The 13,498-nt window shown below is 42.4% G+C and overlaps 1 protein-coding gene across 5 annotated transcripts in view; it reads right to left on the reverse strand.

The window, feature by feature from the left end:
* LOC307078113 (microtubule-associated serine/threonine-protein kinase 3-like) overlaps window positions 1-10,547 on the reverse strand; it is a 119,042-nt gene extending 108,495 nt beyond the window's left edge. For 2 of the 5 annotated variants that reach the window (XM_079739729.1, XM_079739728.1), the window contains exons 1-4: window positions 10,451-10,547; window positions 8,447-8,536; window positions 2,914-3,002; window positions 964-1,036 (exon numbers count right to left, since the gene is read on the reverse strand). In XM_079739729.1, coding sequence (XP_079595855.1) covers window positions 964-1,036; window positions 2,914-3,002; window positions 8,447-8,536; window positions 10,451-10,497 — 299 coding nt within the window. In that variant the 5' untranslated portion in view covers window positions 10,498-10,547. Of the gene's footprint in view, window positions 1-963; window positions 1,037-2,913; window positions 3,003-4,891; window positions 5,008-5,238; window positions 5,701-8,446; window positions 8,537-10,450 lie in introns of those variants that run through there. The other 3 variants (XM_079739732.1, XM_079739731.1, XM_079739730.1) reach the window with 3 other exon arrangements.
* Between the last annotated feature and the right edge of the window lie 2,951 nt (window positions 10,548-13,498).

A 13,498-nucleotide genomic window follows, 5' to 3' on the forward strand; every position in this document is an offset into this window, starting at 1 on the left:
CCTCTCTCGTCTTTTTAAGTGGGAGAACTTGCACAATTGGTGGCTGACTAAATACTTTTTTGCCCCACTGTATCACACACATATATATATCACAAACACACACAAACACACTTTTTCAGAATGTGTATCAGTTTTCTACTGAACTTTTGTAATATATATATATAGCCATATATATTGGCTATATATTAGCCAACGGTTGGCTTCCTTAGTGTACCAATCATGAGCAGTGTCATCTTGAGTGGTGGGGGGGGGGGGCTGCCTATGCCTGTTGATCGCAAGGAAGCAGACACGTTGCCGGCATAGCTACTTCAGCCGATAAAGTATGCTGAGCTGGTGTGTGTGTGGATGTGCATGTGTTATTTTGACTGACCTAGCCACGACACCCCATTTGGCTAGCTCCACCCCGCCAAACAAATATCCCAACAGAAGCAAAAGTGAAAACAATATTACCTAGATGCTGTGGGTATTGGCAGTGGAGGTAAGCTTTAGGTTGCTTTTGGTTTGGTTCGGCCATTCTTGGAAATAGGATAAAGAGATGTGGGGGTAGGTGGGGCATGTTTACCCTTTCAATAGCTAAGCTAAATGGAAATAAGGTTTAACCTACTGTTAATATATATATGAAAATGCTCAAATGTTCATAAATGTAATAGTTACAGAACCTAAGCGAGAGGAGTATAAGTGGAAGAATGTCTTACTTCAGTATGACTTGTATGTCCAAACTCCAATGTGCATGTATGGAGTTCTATTTAATTAACTCCACTTATGTAACAAGTCTTCCAAGAGCTAGGAACAGCATCTAGTTTGCAATCCAAGAACAAATATTTGGCTGTTTCCAAATTGTGTTTCCTGAAAGTGTCTCAAATTGTGAAGTATTACGGTTTAGATCTCGTGGCATTATACCTTTGACACGAAAGCCCATCCAAAATAGATGAATCACCCACTCAGAAGGCGGGGCTTACTTACCTTCTTGCGAAAGGGAAGTTGATGGATGAGCTGGTGGACACATTTCTGGGGCTGTCGAGAGGACTGCTGGCAGCTACACATAACAAAACCACCAGCACATTACTAAAGTATACATACAACAATATTAATACAGTACAACGCTGTTAATTGCATTTGCATTCACCACTTCCAAACAAATAAAAAGGTAGGGATTTTATTTATAATTCTAACATTTCCAAGAGAAATTGTGATAATGAAGGTTTATAATTAGGCTTAATGGAAACTCTTCTTAGTGTGATTAACTAGTGTATCAAAATAATTGTGTGAAAAAAACACAATAATGCACAGCAACTTGCAGGAACACGGCGACAAGCACGGGACCTCAACAGGTCCTAAATAAGACCTGGTCAGCACCTGTCCCTGGAGGACTGTATACACACAAGATTGGCTCTTGGTTTGCATACGCAGAGTGCTGGAGTTCAGTTGTGTTGATCAGGCAGACTTAAGCAGCAATTCAAGACTGGTTGTCTTTTATAATCAGATAATCCCTGACATGATTGAGCTCGCATGAGAAAATACCGTCGCAACATTCCTTCCCTCCAGGGCTCTTGAACGTAGCTTTATTGATAGATGGCACCTGCCTGACATCATTATGTCTTAAAAATAGATAGACATGCACACATGCACGCTCACACGAACATGCACATGCACACACTACTATGCTTCAGTGAAGAACCCCAACGTTTCAGATAATCTGCACACCAAGAGTAATCATTTGATTTCAGCCTACCAGGGCTTGTATGGATATCATATTGGGACATAATATGGGGTTAACCCTTGGAAAAAAGGTTCAAACATATTCTATGCCAATTAAGTTGAGGCACAGAAAATAGCTGTACAACTCAAAACCATTCACAATGGCAATTTAGCCAGACTAGCCAGATACATTTTTAGAGTGTCCAACCGAAAACATCCAGAACCTCCCTTCAGGCCTTCCTTCAAAGCCACTCCCCCAAAACAAATCACTTGCTCGCTAGCTTTAGCAATAGTTCTGCCTAGCCTTACGGAAGACACCGGTCATACGCATTGAGTGCAATTAGTGCGCACAGGTAGAAAGGTAGACAAACAGGAAAGCCATCCAATCATTTAAATCAAGCCATATCTACTGATTAGACGGTCTTATAACTGCAACAGCCACAGAAACCACGTATTTTCTGTGGTTGTCATAGGTAGATTGGCAAACACAGAGCTTCTGTCATCTGTCAACAACACGCAAGCTCTGTGTTCGCATACTACAACTACTTATCAAGTCTTAAAGACAAGATGACGTAGACGGGTGAACTACTGAGGGTATTGTGTGTATAAAAGGTCCTTTTTAATAAACAACATATACACTTACAAAGTTATCAATGCCTCGTTTTACATTTGAAGACCCTTATTATACTACCAAAGAAGTGTCGGGCTATTTCTAGCCTTGTAAGTGGTTTAAAATAGCGATTTAGTTTTTACCATGAGACATGCCCCTATCGTTCCAAGTTTATAGCGTTTTGGTAGAATCGGCTAAAAACAGCCAACTTAAGAATGCGTCTATATGTGCTTTTTTGCTCCCAAATGAACATTCCAACTCGTTATCATACTAAACATATCCCAGATCCATTTTACACTGGATTTCTCCTTTAATGATGCAATTTAAAATCTGTTTATTGGGTGATGTATTGTACAACCATTTCACTTAGCGGTGAGTAGGGTATCTTTAAACATTTGGAATGCATCAACCATTACGACAACATGGACATTTACCACAAGGTGTGTGGGTGATTAGTTACTACAAGCCAGATAAAAAATCTCAGCCACTTGTGAAATCAAAAAATAGGGGTAGAATCTATCTATACCTTTGGGTGGTCACTCCTACATCAGTTACAATTTACCTATACACATCAATTACAAATGTATGTGTGATCCCAGTCTTACCAGTGTGGCCAGAGAGTGGGGAGAGTGGCCTAGACAGAGTAGGTGATGGTGTGCCGACACCCAGGTTCTTCCGGTTACTGCTTCGACAGCTGAGGTAGAAAATGAAGAGAAGAAAAAATGAAAAGATGTTAGAAGACAGCATGGCAGCTTTCCACTGTCCAACCAACAAACTCTCACCCTCTTCACACAAAACCACTCTTTGAATACCACTAGCTGAATTTTGCTGTTCGGCTAGAGCCGGCTGTAGTACACCTAAACAGAAAACATATGGAAATTCATCAAAATATTACAGTACCCACAAACAGGCAACATCAGGCAATGAGCTACCAAAAATAACAGCTTTACAATATTGACACATTTATTCGATTTGAATTACTTCTGCATTTAAAAATGTAAATTATTTAAATGAATGAACACAAACTTTCCGTTAAGTGTTAACTTTCTCAAACCCAACATATGTGGGTCATTTATTGCTCCCCACAATAACCACAGAAGCTTATGGTGAAAGTGAATCACAGACTGACACTGAGGAACATAGAGACACAAATATAAAAGCTATAAGCATTTTAACTTCTGATGGACAAATAAAACCGTATGAGAATGTACAAGACTATGCTAATTGGACTGCATTGGACGGAAATATGCAACTGAAGCTCAGGCAGAGAATCAGCGATTGAACTACTGTAAATAGAATGACCAACCCTGAAATTATGGCTGAATAAACCAATCATCAGCTGAAGATATCGGTGAAAACATTTCTTACATTTTCTTCACTTCCCTGAAACGATACGTTAATGTTTTTAATTCAAGGGCCTCTGTTTTACTATCATTTTATTTGTACTTACAAGCCCTTTCAAAATTGTGTTCACTCTGCTATGAACACTAATGGATAGATCAACCTACCAGCATACCCGGTGGACTGTACCAACTAGGGGAAAGTATTTGAGGACAGTTGTAATGCGGTTTAATATACATACAGAATATCAAATAGACACCATTTTTTACAAACAAGATGCGGTGGTGCTTGTTGGTGAGAGAGTGTTTTTGAGTTGGCCTAGCCCCCCCCCCCCCCCAAAAAAAAGGTCTGAAACAATTGAATTACTCAACAATTAAGCAATGAAGCCGTTCCTTTTAAACGGAAGAGGGACTATGTCTGACAATGAGTCCTAGAAACAAGATCAGCCTACATGGCAAACAAGTTGTCAGAGGCTTTTATCAGCTGGTCAGATGTGTCTTACCAATATCTATAATGGTTTCTGTCATGGGTTTGTTGTTACACGTTAAAAAGGCTGCTTGTGAGCTGGTGATGGAGTAGTTATTCATTCATTAGATGAAAATACAACAACTAAAGCCATGTTCCTTCAGCCAGAACAAAATACCCATTCAGCACAGCTAGTAGCTATTGTCAGTCACTCCTCTACTACTGCTGCTGCTGCTATGGCAACAAACTTTTCTGTGTGAAAAAAATTAAAAGCTCCATCTCTTTTCCTCACAACTCTAGGCAGTGATATAAAAAAATGAAAACTTTGAGGTTTTGGACAAAACATTTATTCAGCCAGGAAGATAATTGATATCCATATAGTTTCCAGTGTAAACAAAGGAGACTGGCATATTGAAAACCGCCAAGGCTTTTGTCAACAAAAGCCTTGGCGGTTGCAACAATTTACGGCCAGTGTAGTCAAAACACCGAGGTCCAGCCAACATGGTCAAACGGAAGAGAAAAACCCTTACCCTTGGGCTTGATAGAAAACACTGGTACGACAACTCCCCCAAACAAGTGGTTTCGGGGTGGCGGTGACTTCTAATATACGAGCTAGTTCAGACTATACATGAAAGATGTATAGGGCTGCACCACATGGGATTATATCCACGCAAAAAATACTCAGAATCATCTAGTCGTTATTAAAAAAGGCGCCGTCGTATTCTTAAATTAATATCTATCACAGGCCCCTTCATTGCCATGAAAAATGCTGCTTACGTTTCTTGGAACAGGCTGGCCAGGTTCATCGTCAGCAGCCCAGCACGGGATCATACCACTGGCGGTCCATTCAAATAGAGGAAACAAAGACGGAGAGACCCCTGTTGTCCTCGGGTCTGTTAAACAACGGTGCGACGCATAGACAGTTTACCAGCGGACATTGTTGGGAGTCGGGACATAGTTGCACTGTGATACATCATACATCTGGTCCCCCGCTTGTTCAAAAGGCGCGTTTATAAAAAAAAACCTCCATGGCGAACGACTGTATCGGCTCACTCACACAGACAACATAACAATACCACATTTGTAGGGGGTGTAGTTATACTTATGTCACCGATTTCAACTACCTTTTTGAGCGTTTCAGCAAGGCTCCCGTCATAATTTTGGACTTGTTCTGTTTTGGCCGTCGAGCCCAGTGACTTGGATCCGACATGGTAGCGTCTTTCTTATCTCACACAGAAAGGCTCGCGAGCTTAATTCCTATAGCCGGCAAGGAGATTTTAAGAAATACAACTGGGTGTTCTGTATCGAAAATCCAGACAGTGCCTCCATCGTGTCTTTTGTGCTTGTATGTAAAGTCGTGTGTGAAAGTAGCTAGACAACTTGTCCGTCTGCTCGCGTCCTCTTCCAGCCAACTCTCAGCCACCAGAGACGGTCTACGGCGTAACCAACATGATCTTCTTCCAACCCCCCCCCCTTAGTCACGGCTAAAACCAAAACCACACGCCCATGGGTGAATGTGAGACGCGGCGCAAGTGGGAAACACAGCAGCACGATTAATATTTGGCTCCAGATTCTGCTGGGCTTCGACTCCGTGTGACGAAGGTTTAGACGTCTCTGGGTCGTACCACTATCCGGTAGAAAGAGAGGCAACCTCATATCCCCCACACTTATCCACAGTGGTACATTCCAAAGCGAGTTTATTTGGATGTCAATGTCATCGACTTAAGTTGTGGGAGATATAAAACGAGTGTTTATTTGTAAAATGGAAAGTCGAATGAGTTTTGAAATGGGGAAGGTGTTAGAGATGGTATATAATATTATGATATTAGTCAACTGTAGTAGTAGCAGTATGTTATGGTCTAGGGGCCATAGTTGGCGTCACAATCATGGATTCAGATGATTTGACTCTGAATCCAATATATTAGGCTTGCCTACTCTAGTATTATCTAAACTAGTAACTGTAGTAGTAGTAGTAGTAGTAGTAGTAGTAGTAGTAGTAGTACTAGCCTAGAAGAAGTAGTGTCGTTAGTTCTGTATAACAAATAATGGAGAAATCATGTCCCCATTATATGTCTTTCAGATGATGTCATACACAGCACATACATTGCATTAGCCTCAATTCTGTAGTAAAATGTAAGGGTGTCTTTAAAGACCGCTGGATGTGGATGTAAAATAGGTCGTCATTCAAAGTTCCATGTCTTAGGTAAGACACTGGCTGTCTTACCTAAGATATGCAAGTGTGCAGTGAAAATATTGTGTAATAATAATATTGTGTGTCAAGGCTGTTTGTGTGTGTGTGTGTGTGTGTGTGTGTGTGTGTGTGTGTGTGTGTGTGTGTGTGTGTGTGTGTGTGTGTGTGTGTGTTAATATGTCTGACTGATAAATAGTGTGGAGAGAGAGAGACAGAGAAAGTTGGGACAGCGGCGCGCACATACACATGCACAGGTGTGGCCTGCCTACATACCTGCAAAACACTGGTTTTACAAAGTCCTCTGCGTCATTCAATGGTTCTCAGAAGAGTTATTCTGGAGAGAGCAACTACTGCCACAGAGTGGCAGTAGTTGCTCCAGATGACTATCTGAATCTGAATCTAATATATCAGGCGAGCCTACTTTAGTATTATCGAGTATCAAGTCTGATCAGTAGTATTAGTTGCCTAGTAATAGCAGTGATAGTATAATTTGTACTCAATAGTAATTAGTTAAAATATAATAAATCGTTGTTGAATATCTACATTATTTTCCTTTTTATGATGCAGACCAGCACAACCGTTAAGACCACAGACGATGTGATATACCGCACCTACATAATAGTAATGTCAATGCATAAGCTTACATTTTGTAGACAAAATAAAGGCTGTCTTGAAAGACTGCTAACTTAAGTGGATGTATTATATTAAGTCATAAAGTTTAATTTCTTACATGCACAGGTGTGCCTTGCCTACCTGGTAAACCCAGTTTCACCCATGCTTGTCCATCACAATAGACTGTTACTCACAAGGGTTTTTCTTTCTCTCATGTGACACGAAGAAGACAATCCCGTCATGCCAGTACAAAGAAAGAAGACTGGAATGCCTGCTCAGTGCTCACTCGTTCCACAACAGCGAAGCGTTATCAGAGTGGTCTATTCAGATGAGCAACTGGAGAATTTCCATCCTATCGATTATGAATGCAGATGGCCTAGTAGGCATCCACTTTACATAAGAACGGAAACTGGGATACTGCCTTTCTATTCCTACGCAAATACAAGAGGAAGTTAATTTTTGGAGTAGAATACTGTTTATCCATCCATCCATCCAACCAATCATATATCCGTCCATTTAACTATCTGTCTCTCTTTAAAATAAATTAAAGTTAATATTAGTTAGCATGAAATCCAAAAATGCTCAGAAAAGTGTGTGTTGTGTATGAATGAAGAAGTCTGATTTATTAGAAAATATGGATTGCAATGATTCTATTACAGAACTGAAAACCTTACTATATGATGTCGTGCCTCAATCTATCACTTATCACACACATGCACGCACACACACACACACATACATACGCATGTGCATGGACACACATACACAAACGCACACACATGCACACACACACGTGCATCCACTGGATGCATCTGCTTGTGCTGGCAGTATCGCCTTCCTCCGCAGCACCCAGCATTGTTGCCAAGCAACGCACACAGAGTAAGAGACACAACTTATAAGTGGTAGGAATTCCATTTGCTAAAGAAAAATACAGGGCAAGGAAAAATAACAACAACTGAAAAGTTTAAGTTTTTAAACTTTTCAATTATTTCAGATAGGTAAAGGGGCCATAGGTAAGATCCAAGAGTTATAATTGTAGTGAGGTGTCCCTTGTTAGAAATACCCTATAGTCATCCAACAGCTATTAGGGAGTGAAATGCTGGGTGAATGTGCATGAGAGATTTCGGTTTTTGATCATTCCCGGCTCCTTTCTGACCCATCAGGGCATTACTTCCCCGATTGGTTTGGGGAATCCATCTTGCCTGTCAATCACAGGTGCATGAATGGAACACCTCTCAATAGCGGAGAAACATAAGGAAGGAGGGAGCCATTGTACTCTTTTCATCGCTGCAATCTCACCTACAGCAGCTTTAAATACACTAGCATGGACGATTAAGACCAATCCATTTGATGATATAACAATAACCTGGAGGAATCTGGCTAGGAGAACACGGTTGGTATGGATAGATCTGTGATTGTTTGTGTAACCTATGACCTTGACAAATGATTCCACTCTAGGGTTAGGGTTAGGAGTTGGGAGGCTGTCCTAGGGTGACAGTGCAGTGGGTGGCAGGGCAGGTCTGTCTTACCTCCAGGGGTGAAGGGTTTGTAAGGGGCTGCAGGGGCTGCAGGGGCTGCATGGGCTCAGGATAGTGGGGCTCTGGCATGTGGGTGACAAACTGTAAGGCAAGACACACGGGTCACATGATCACACATATGGGTCACATGGGGTCAGTCTGCTCAGTCAACAGCCATGCGGCGCTACGCTCGCTTATCACAACAACTACAGTGAGCGGGGTTTGCCCCCCTCCCCCATTGGTTACGGTTGCCTGGGCAGCCCCCTCCTATTGGCTCATGTTGGCAGGCAGCGTCGACAAGGTTAGGCACTTGGCAACTGTTTGGGTTCTTTCACATGCCAGACTTTATCTCATGCTGAGGTTTTGAAGAGAAGAATCTGTGACTTGTGCGCCATGCCATCCAGGAAGGCGGTTACACAAGTTAAGGATGAAATGAAATGGAGTCTGAGGTTTAGTGATTACAGTATTTACGTCATATCCACAGTGAGTTAATGATGAGCTAGCGGTTGTGCTGTTTCTCCTATTGATTTCCCAGTGTGGATCTAAGCTGTGCCTAGCGGGCTCCGCAGTACGGCTATTGTCTCAGTGCTGCAGAGGCTTCTGGAGGCAGAAACACAGCAACGACTACCCAGGCAGTAATGAAGCTGTTGTCATAGTAATGCAAGGAGATGGGCTAAAAATAATAGAGTAGAAAAAATCCTTGTGAAAAGAAACCGGACTTTAATGTTGGCTTGTAATATGTCATCGTGGGCAATTCTCTTTCTATCAACTCTGAACTCTGTTTCCCTTAACCGTCCATAACCTGTCCATAACCTGACTGTGGTTTCTCCTAAAGTTTTCTAAGATGCTGTTGGTGGGTCAGTCGTTCAGCATTTAAGCAACAAAAACGAAAACGACAAAGCAACAAAAACGAAAACGACAAAGAACAACTTTGTCAATGCCTCTGTTGGTTGCTCTAAATTTATTTTGACTGTGTGTAGTGGAAAATCCCCCACACACACACCAACACAGGCATGCACGCACACACACACAAACAATCACACTCCCCCACCAGCAAGCACACACACTAACCTCACCAACACACACACAGGTCAACAAACCCACCAGAACGCATCAGGCACACACACACACACACACACACACACACACACACACACACACACACACACACACACACACACACACACACACACACACACACACACACACACACAAACACACACACACACACACACACACACAAACAGGTTCATTTACCATCGCTACACCCAACATCCATCAATTCCGTTCAGATAGGGGGCCGTCCAAGGGGGCCTATACAGTGACCGCAGGTCCTGGAGAGGTAAGATGAAAGCTTCTCCTATGGATGGAACCATAGTGGGCAGCTGCCAGCATCCCGATCTATTGCTACCTACTTGGGTCCTCTCTGGAGGAGGCAGTCGGTTGATTTAAGGAATTAAGCCGCTGCCATATATCAATTGCTGGGAGACTAGGCTTAGCAATTACGGAAAAAAGAAACGGTGACACATATGCACATCACTTCCAAAGAAAGAAATAATTAGTTGGAAATGTGAGGAGGATGTGAATCACGTGGGAAATTGGGATTATAACTTGCAGTCGAATGGAGAATGGACAACAGAAAAGTGAACAGATTGCCAGTCTTGCGCTGAACTGGTATTAACAATTTTTTTGGAGTAACATGGAGGGCATTTTTGGAAATTGCTGCAGACAGAGTCTGGAACGGAAAGGTCGTACACCTAATCAAACTGCCTTGCACTCAGAGAATGAACTCAGTAGTATTGAAGGGATGTACTGCTAGGCAACATGAAGACCAACATTGTGTTGTTCTTATAGAGATAGGACTGTTGGTCAACCCAAGATGGTCACACTCCCACTCTCAACCCACAAAAACAAAGAATAGCGAATGATTTAGTAAACTGTTGCATCTTCTAACATACGGCTAGGAGCAACCCGATTAATCAAATTAAGTAAAAACAACAACAAATCTCAGCTTACTCCAGCGTCAGAGAGGGTATTTTCAGCTTGTCTCGTCTCGACTTCATTCTTCCGACGCTCTCCACCACCGACACGATCTCGCGTGCCTCAGCGCAACGCAAGCAGCTGCACCACCGGATCCGGGCTCATCTCCCTGCTTCAGGAACCACAAATACACGCGAACGGGATCTAGATCAGCAGCACCATCGGGTTCTTCTCGCACATATCCAAGATACCCCGTTGTTTTTTATGTTGAATCCGTTTAAATGTTTGCTTGTGTCTGCTTGGACACAAGAGATCGACTGATAGGTATAGTGTTAGACCACAGATCTGTGGCGCTGGGAACTATAGGTCACCCAAAACTCCCATGTGACCGCAGGTGGGGGGCTGTGGGGGACTGAGGGAGAGGATAACAAAGCAAATCAACCTAATTTGTTCATGTAGTGCGTAGAATGGGAGAATCAAAGAAGAATGAAAACAGTGAGGATGAAATGTTAACATGTTAACATGATAGCACATATTTTGCATATTCTGTGCGCCTGGAGTTATCAAATTAAAGCTAAACTTCATTTCATGCCTCATTGCTGAGGAGAGTTCTAGTTCTAGCAAGTGTGGACACATCTACAAAATGTGTGTGATATGGTCGTTGTTTCGTTTGAGCACGGTTCAACACGTGTCAGTTCATGATCAAAATTTAAAAGAGAGTATGCATCATTTAGTCCCCCTTGGCGACGCATGTCCACCAGTTTTTGCGGGTTTGTTCTCTCACTCGTAGGCGTTTTCGCCTATCGTTCAGGAGTTTGATGCTAGGCGGGCATCCCTGGCCGCGCGATTGATTTCCCCTCGAATACTTGCAGATGATACTCAGCACCAGTAGGCCTTTCTATAAACACACACACACACACACACAAAGATATTGATAGGTTGTTTCCGCACCTACGTAGGCCCACTTATTTTTTTTAAATATATATAGGCCTACACACAGGGACGGATGGTGTATAGGGGCAATTTGGGCGACGCTCTACCAACTGGGAGAAAGAGGATTTTTTTTCTAACAAATTTAATCACAGCAAAAGTAGTTTTCAGTGTTCTAGAAATATTATCTGTCATTGTCCAATCAGAATCGTCTGATTCAAGTCTCGTTTCAAATGGTCCCGCCTCTCTTGGCGAATACATTGACGTGGAAAATCGCCCAAGCATTCTCCCATTGACAAAACTTCTTTTTTTTCGGAAAATGAGCCTTCAATGCATTTTCAATGGGGATTTGGGACTCACCCTAACGTGCTTGTGTCATACGTAAGTGAGCAAAGAGCGCGAAGGGATAACTTCGATCAAGTCAATTGCTAATTTTAACATGGCTGCTAATGTGTTCAATTCCGTTGCGTCTCTGAAAGAAGTTCCTTTTAGTTGACGATCCAATTCAGACAAATTGGTATTAAAACAATCAGGACCTCCAAAACCAAAATTAATAATTAAACAATTTTCTACAAAGGGGTGAAAGTCCTACACCCAAGGATTTTCAACAAATTGGTACGAGAAAAAAAGGTGGCTAGCAGGTTGTGAAGAAGCTAACGCAGTGTTCTGCTACCACTGCCTACCTTTCCACCCTGACGACAGACAGCACTGGTTGGGTATCGACTGGTGTGACAGATATGCACCATCTGTCTGAGAACATCAAGAAGCATGTGATGTCAAAGATCCACATGGATAGCTGCTTGAGATTTGTAACTATTGGGAGGGTGAACATTGCCACTCAACTGGGCGAGGGATACCGGCTAGCTGTTCGTCGCCACAACGATGAGGTGAGCAAGAACCGACACATCCTCAACCGGCTCATCCAAGACGGTGCAGAACAGGTCAAGTCAGCTTGCTATCTGGCAATCCAAGCTGATGAAACTATGAACGTCTCCACGCAGACACAGCTGGTGCTTGTGCTTAGATACATTGATGACAACCATGCAGTGCAGGAAAGTTTTTTTGAGTTTATTCCCATCTCGGATTCAACGTCAGTTTCAATTGCCAGTGTACTTTTGGAGAGACTGAACCAGCTTTTGGCCGACGACAACGACAAAATGAAACTCGTTGCACAAACGGTGGTGCCAGTGTGATGAGGGGAGAGAAGGCTGGTGTGCAGCAAAAGCTGCGTGAACATTTTAAGAATGTCCATTATGTGCATTGCTATGCACATCAGCGTAATTTGATGCAGCAAGCTACCTCCCGCATCAAAAAAGTCAACGTTTTCTTTTCCAATCTGAGTGGTATTGCGTCATTCTTTTCCCGGTCACTGAAACGGTACAGCGTTCTGGACAAGATTGTTTCACGAAGACTGCCCAGAGCTTCATCTACAAGGTGGAATTTTAACAGCAGGATCGTCAACACTGTGTACGAGAACCAAGATGACCTCCTTGAATGTTTTGAAGCCATCAAGACGGGTTCACATGGTCCATTTGACCAGCTCAGCGTGAGAGAGGCATCTGGCTACGTGAGGGTGCTACAGGACGAAGATTTCATTTTTTTCCTGTGGTTTTTTTCACAACATCATGCCCCACGTCGACATTCTGTACCAGAAGCTCTAGAAGAAGGACATTTATGCAGTCTTCCTCAAAAAGGCCCTCGAGAGCTTCACAAGCAGTGTGCTTGATGTCACGGTTGTGATTGGGTTTAAAGGACTGAAAGACAGGACAAACACATTGGTCTCTTTCAAAGGTATATTTGTGATTTGTACAGCAGGATCACATGTCACGTCAACCGGTTATATACACATCAAATATATACAAATAATAAAATTATAACATTACATTTACATTTCGGAGCAACATACCTGAAAGACAGGACAAACACATTGGTCTCTTTCAAAGGTATATATGTGATTTGTACAGCAGGATCTGCACGAGTCAAACAAAACACTTGTGTTGCTAGCGGACATCCAACATAGCTAACCAGTAACATGTGGTCAAACAAAAAAATGTGAATAAACTCCCTACCAAGTGACAAACTATAAAAACAATAATAACACATCAATTATACAATATACAATCATCTAATATGTCGAGGTTCATAAAATAAACT

This window comes from Pollachius pollachius (assembly GCF_949987615.1).
Source record: "Pollachius pollachius genome assembly, chromosome: 7".
In the NCBI taxonomy this organism is placed as follows: Eukaryota; Metazoa; Chordata; class Actinopteri; order Gadiformes; family Gadidae; genus Pollachius; species Pollachius pollachius.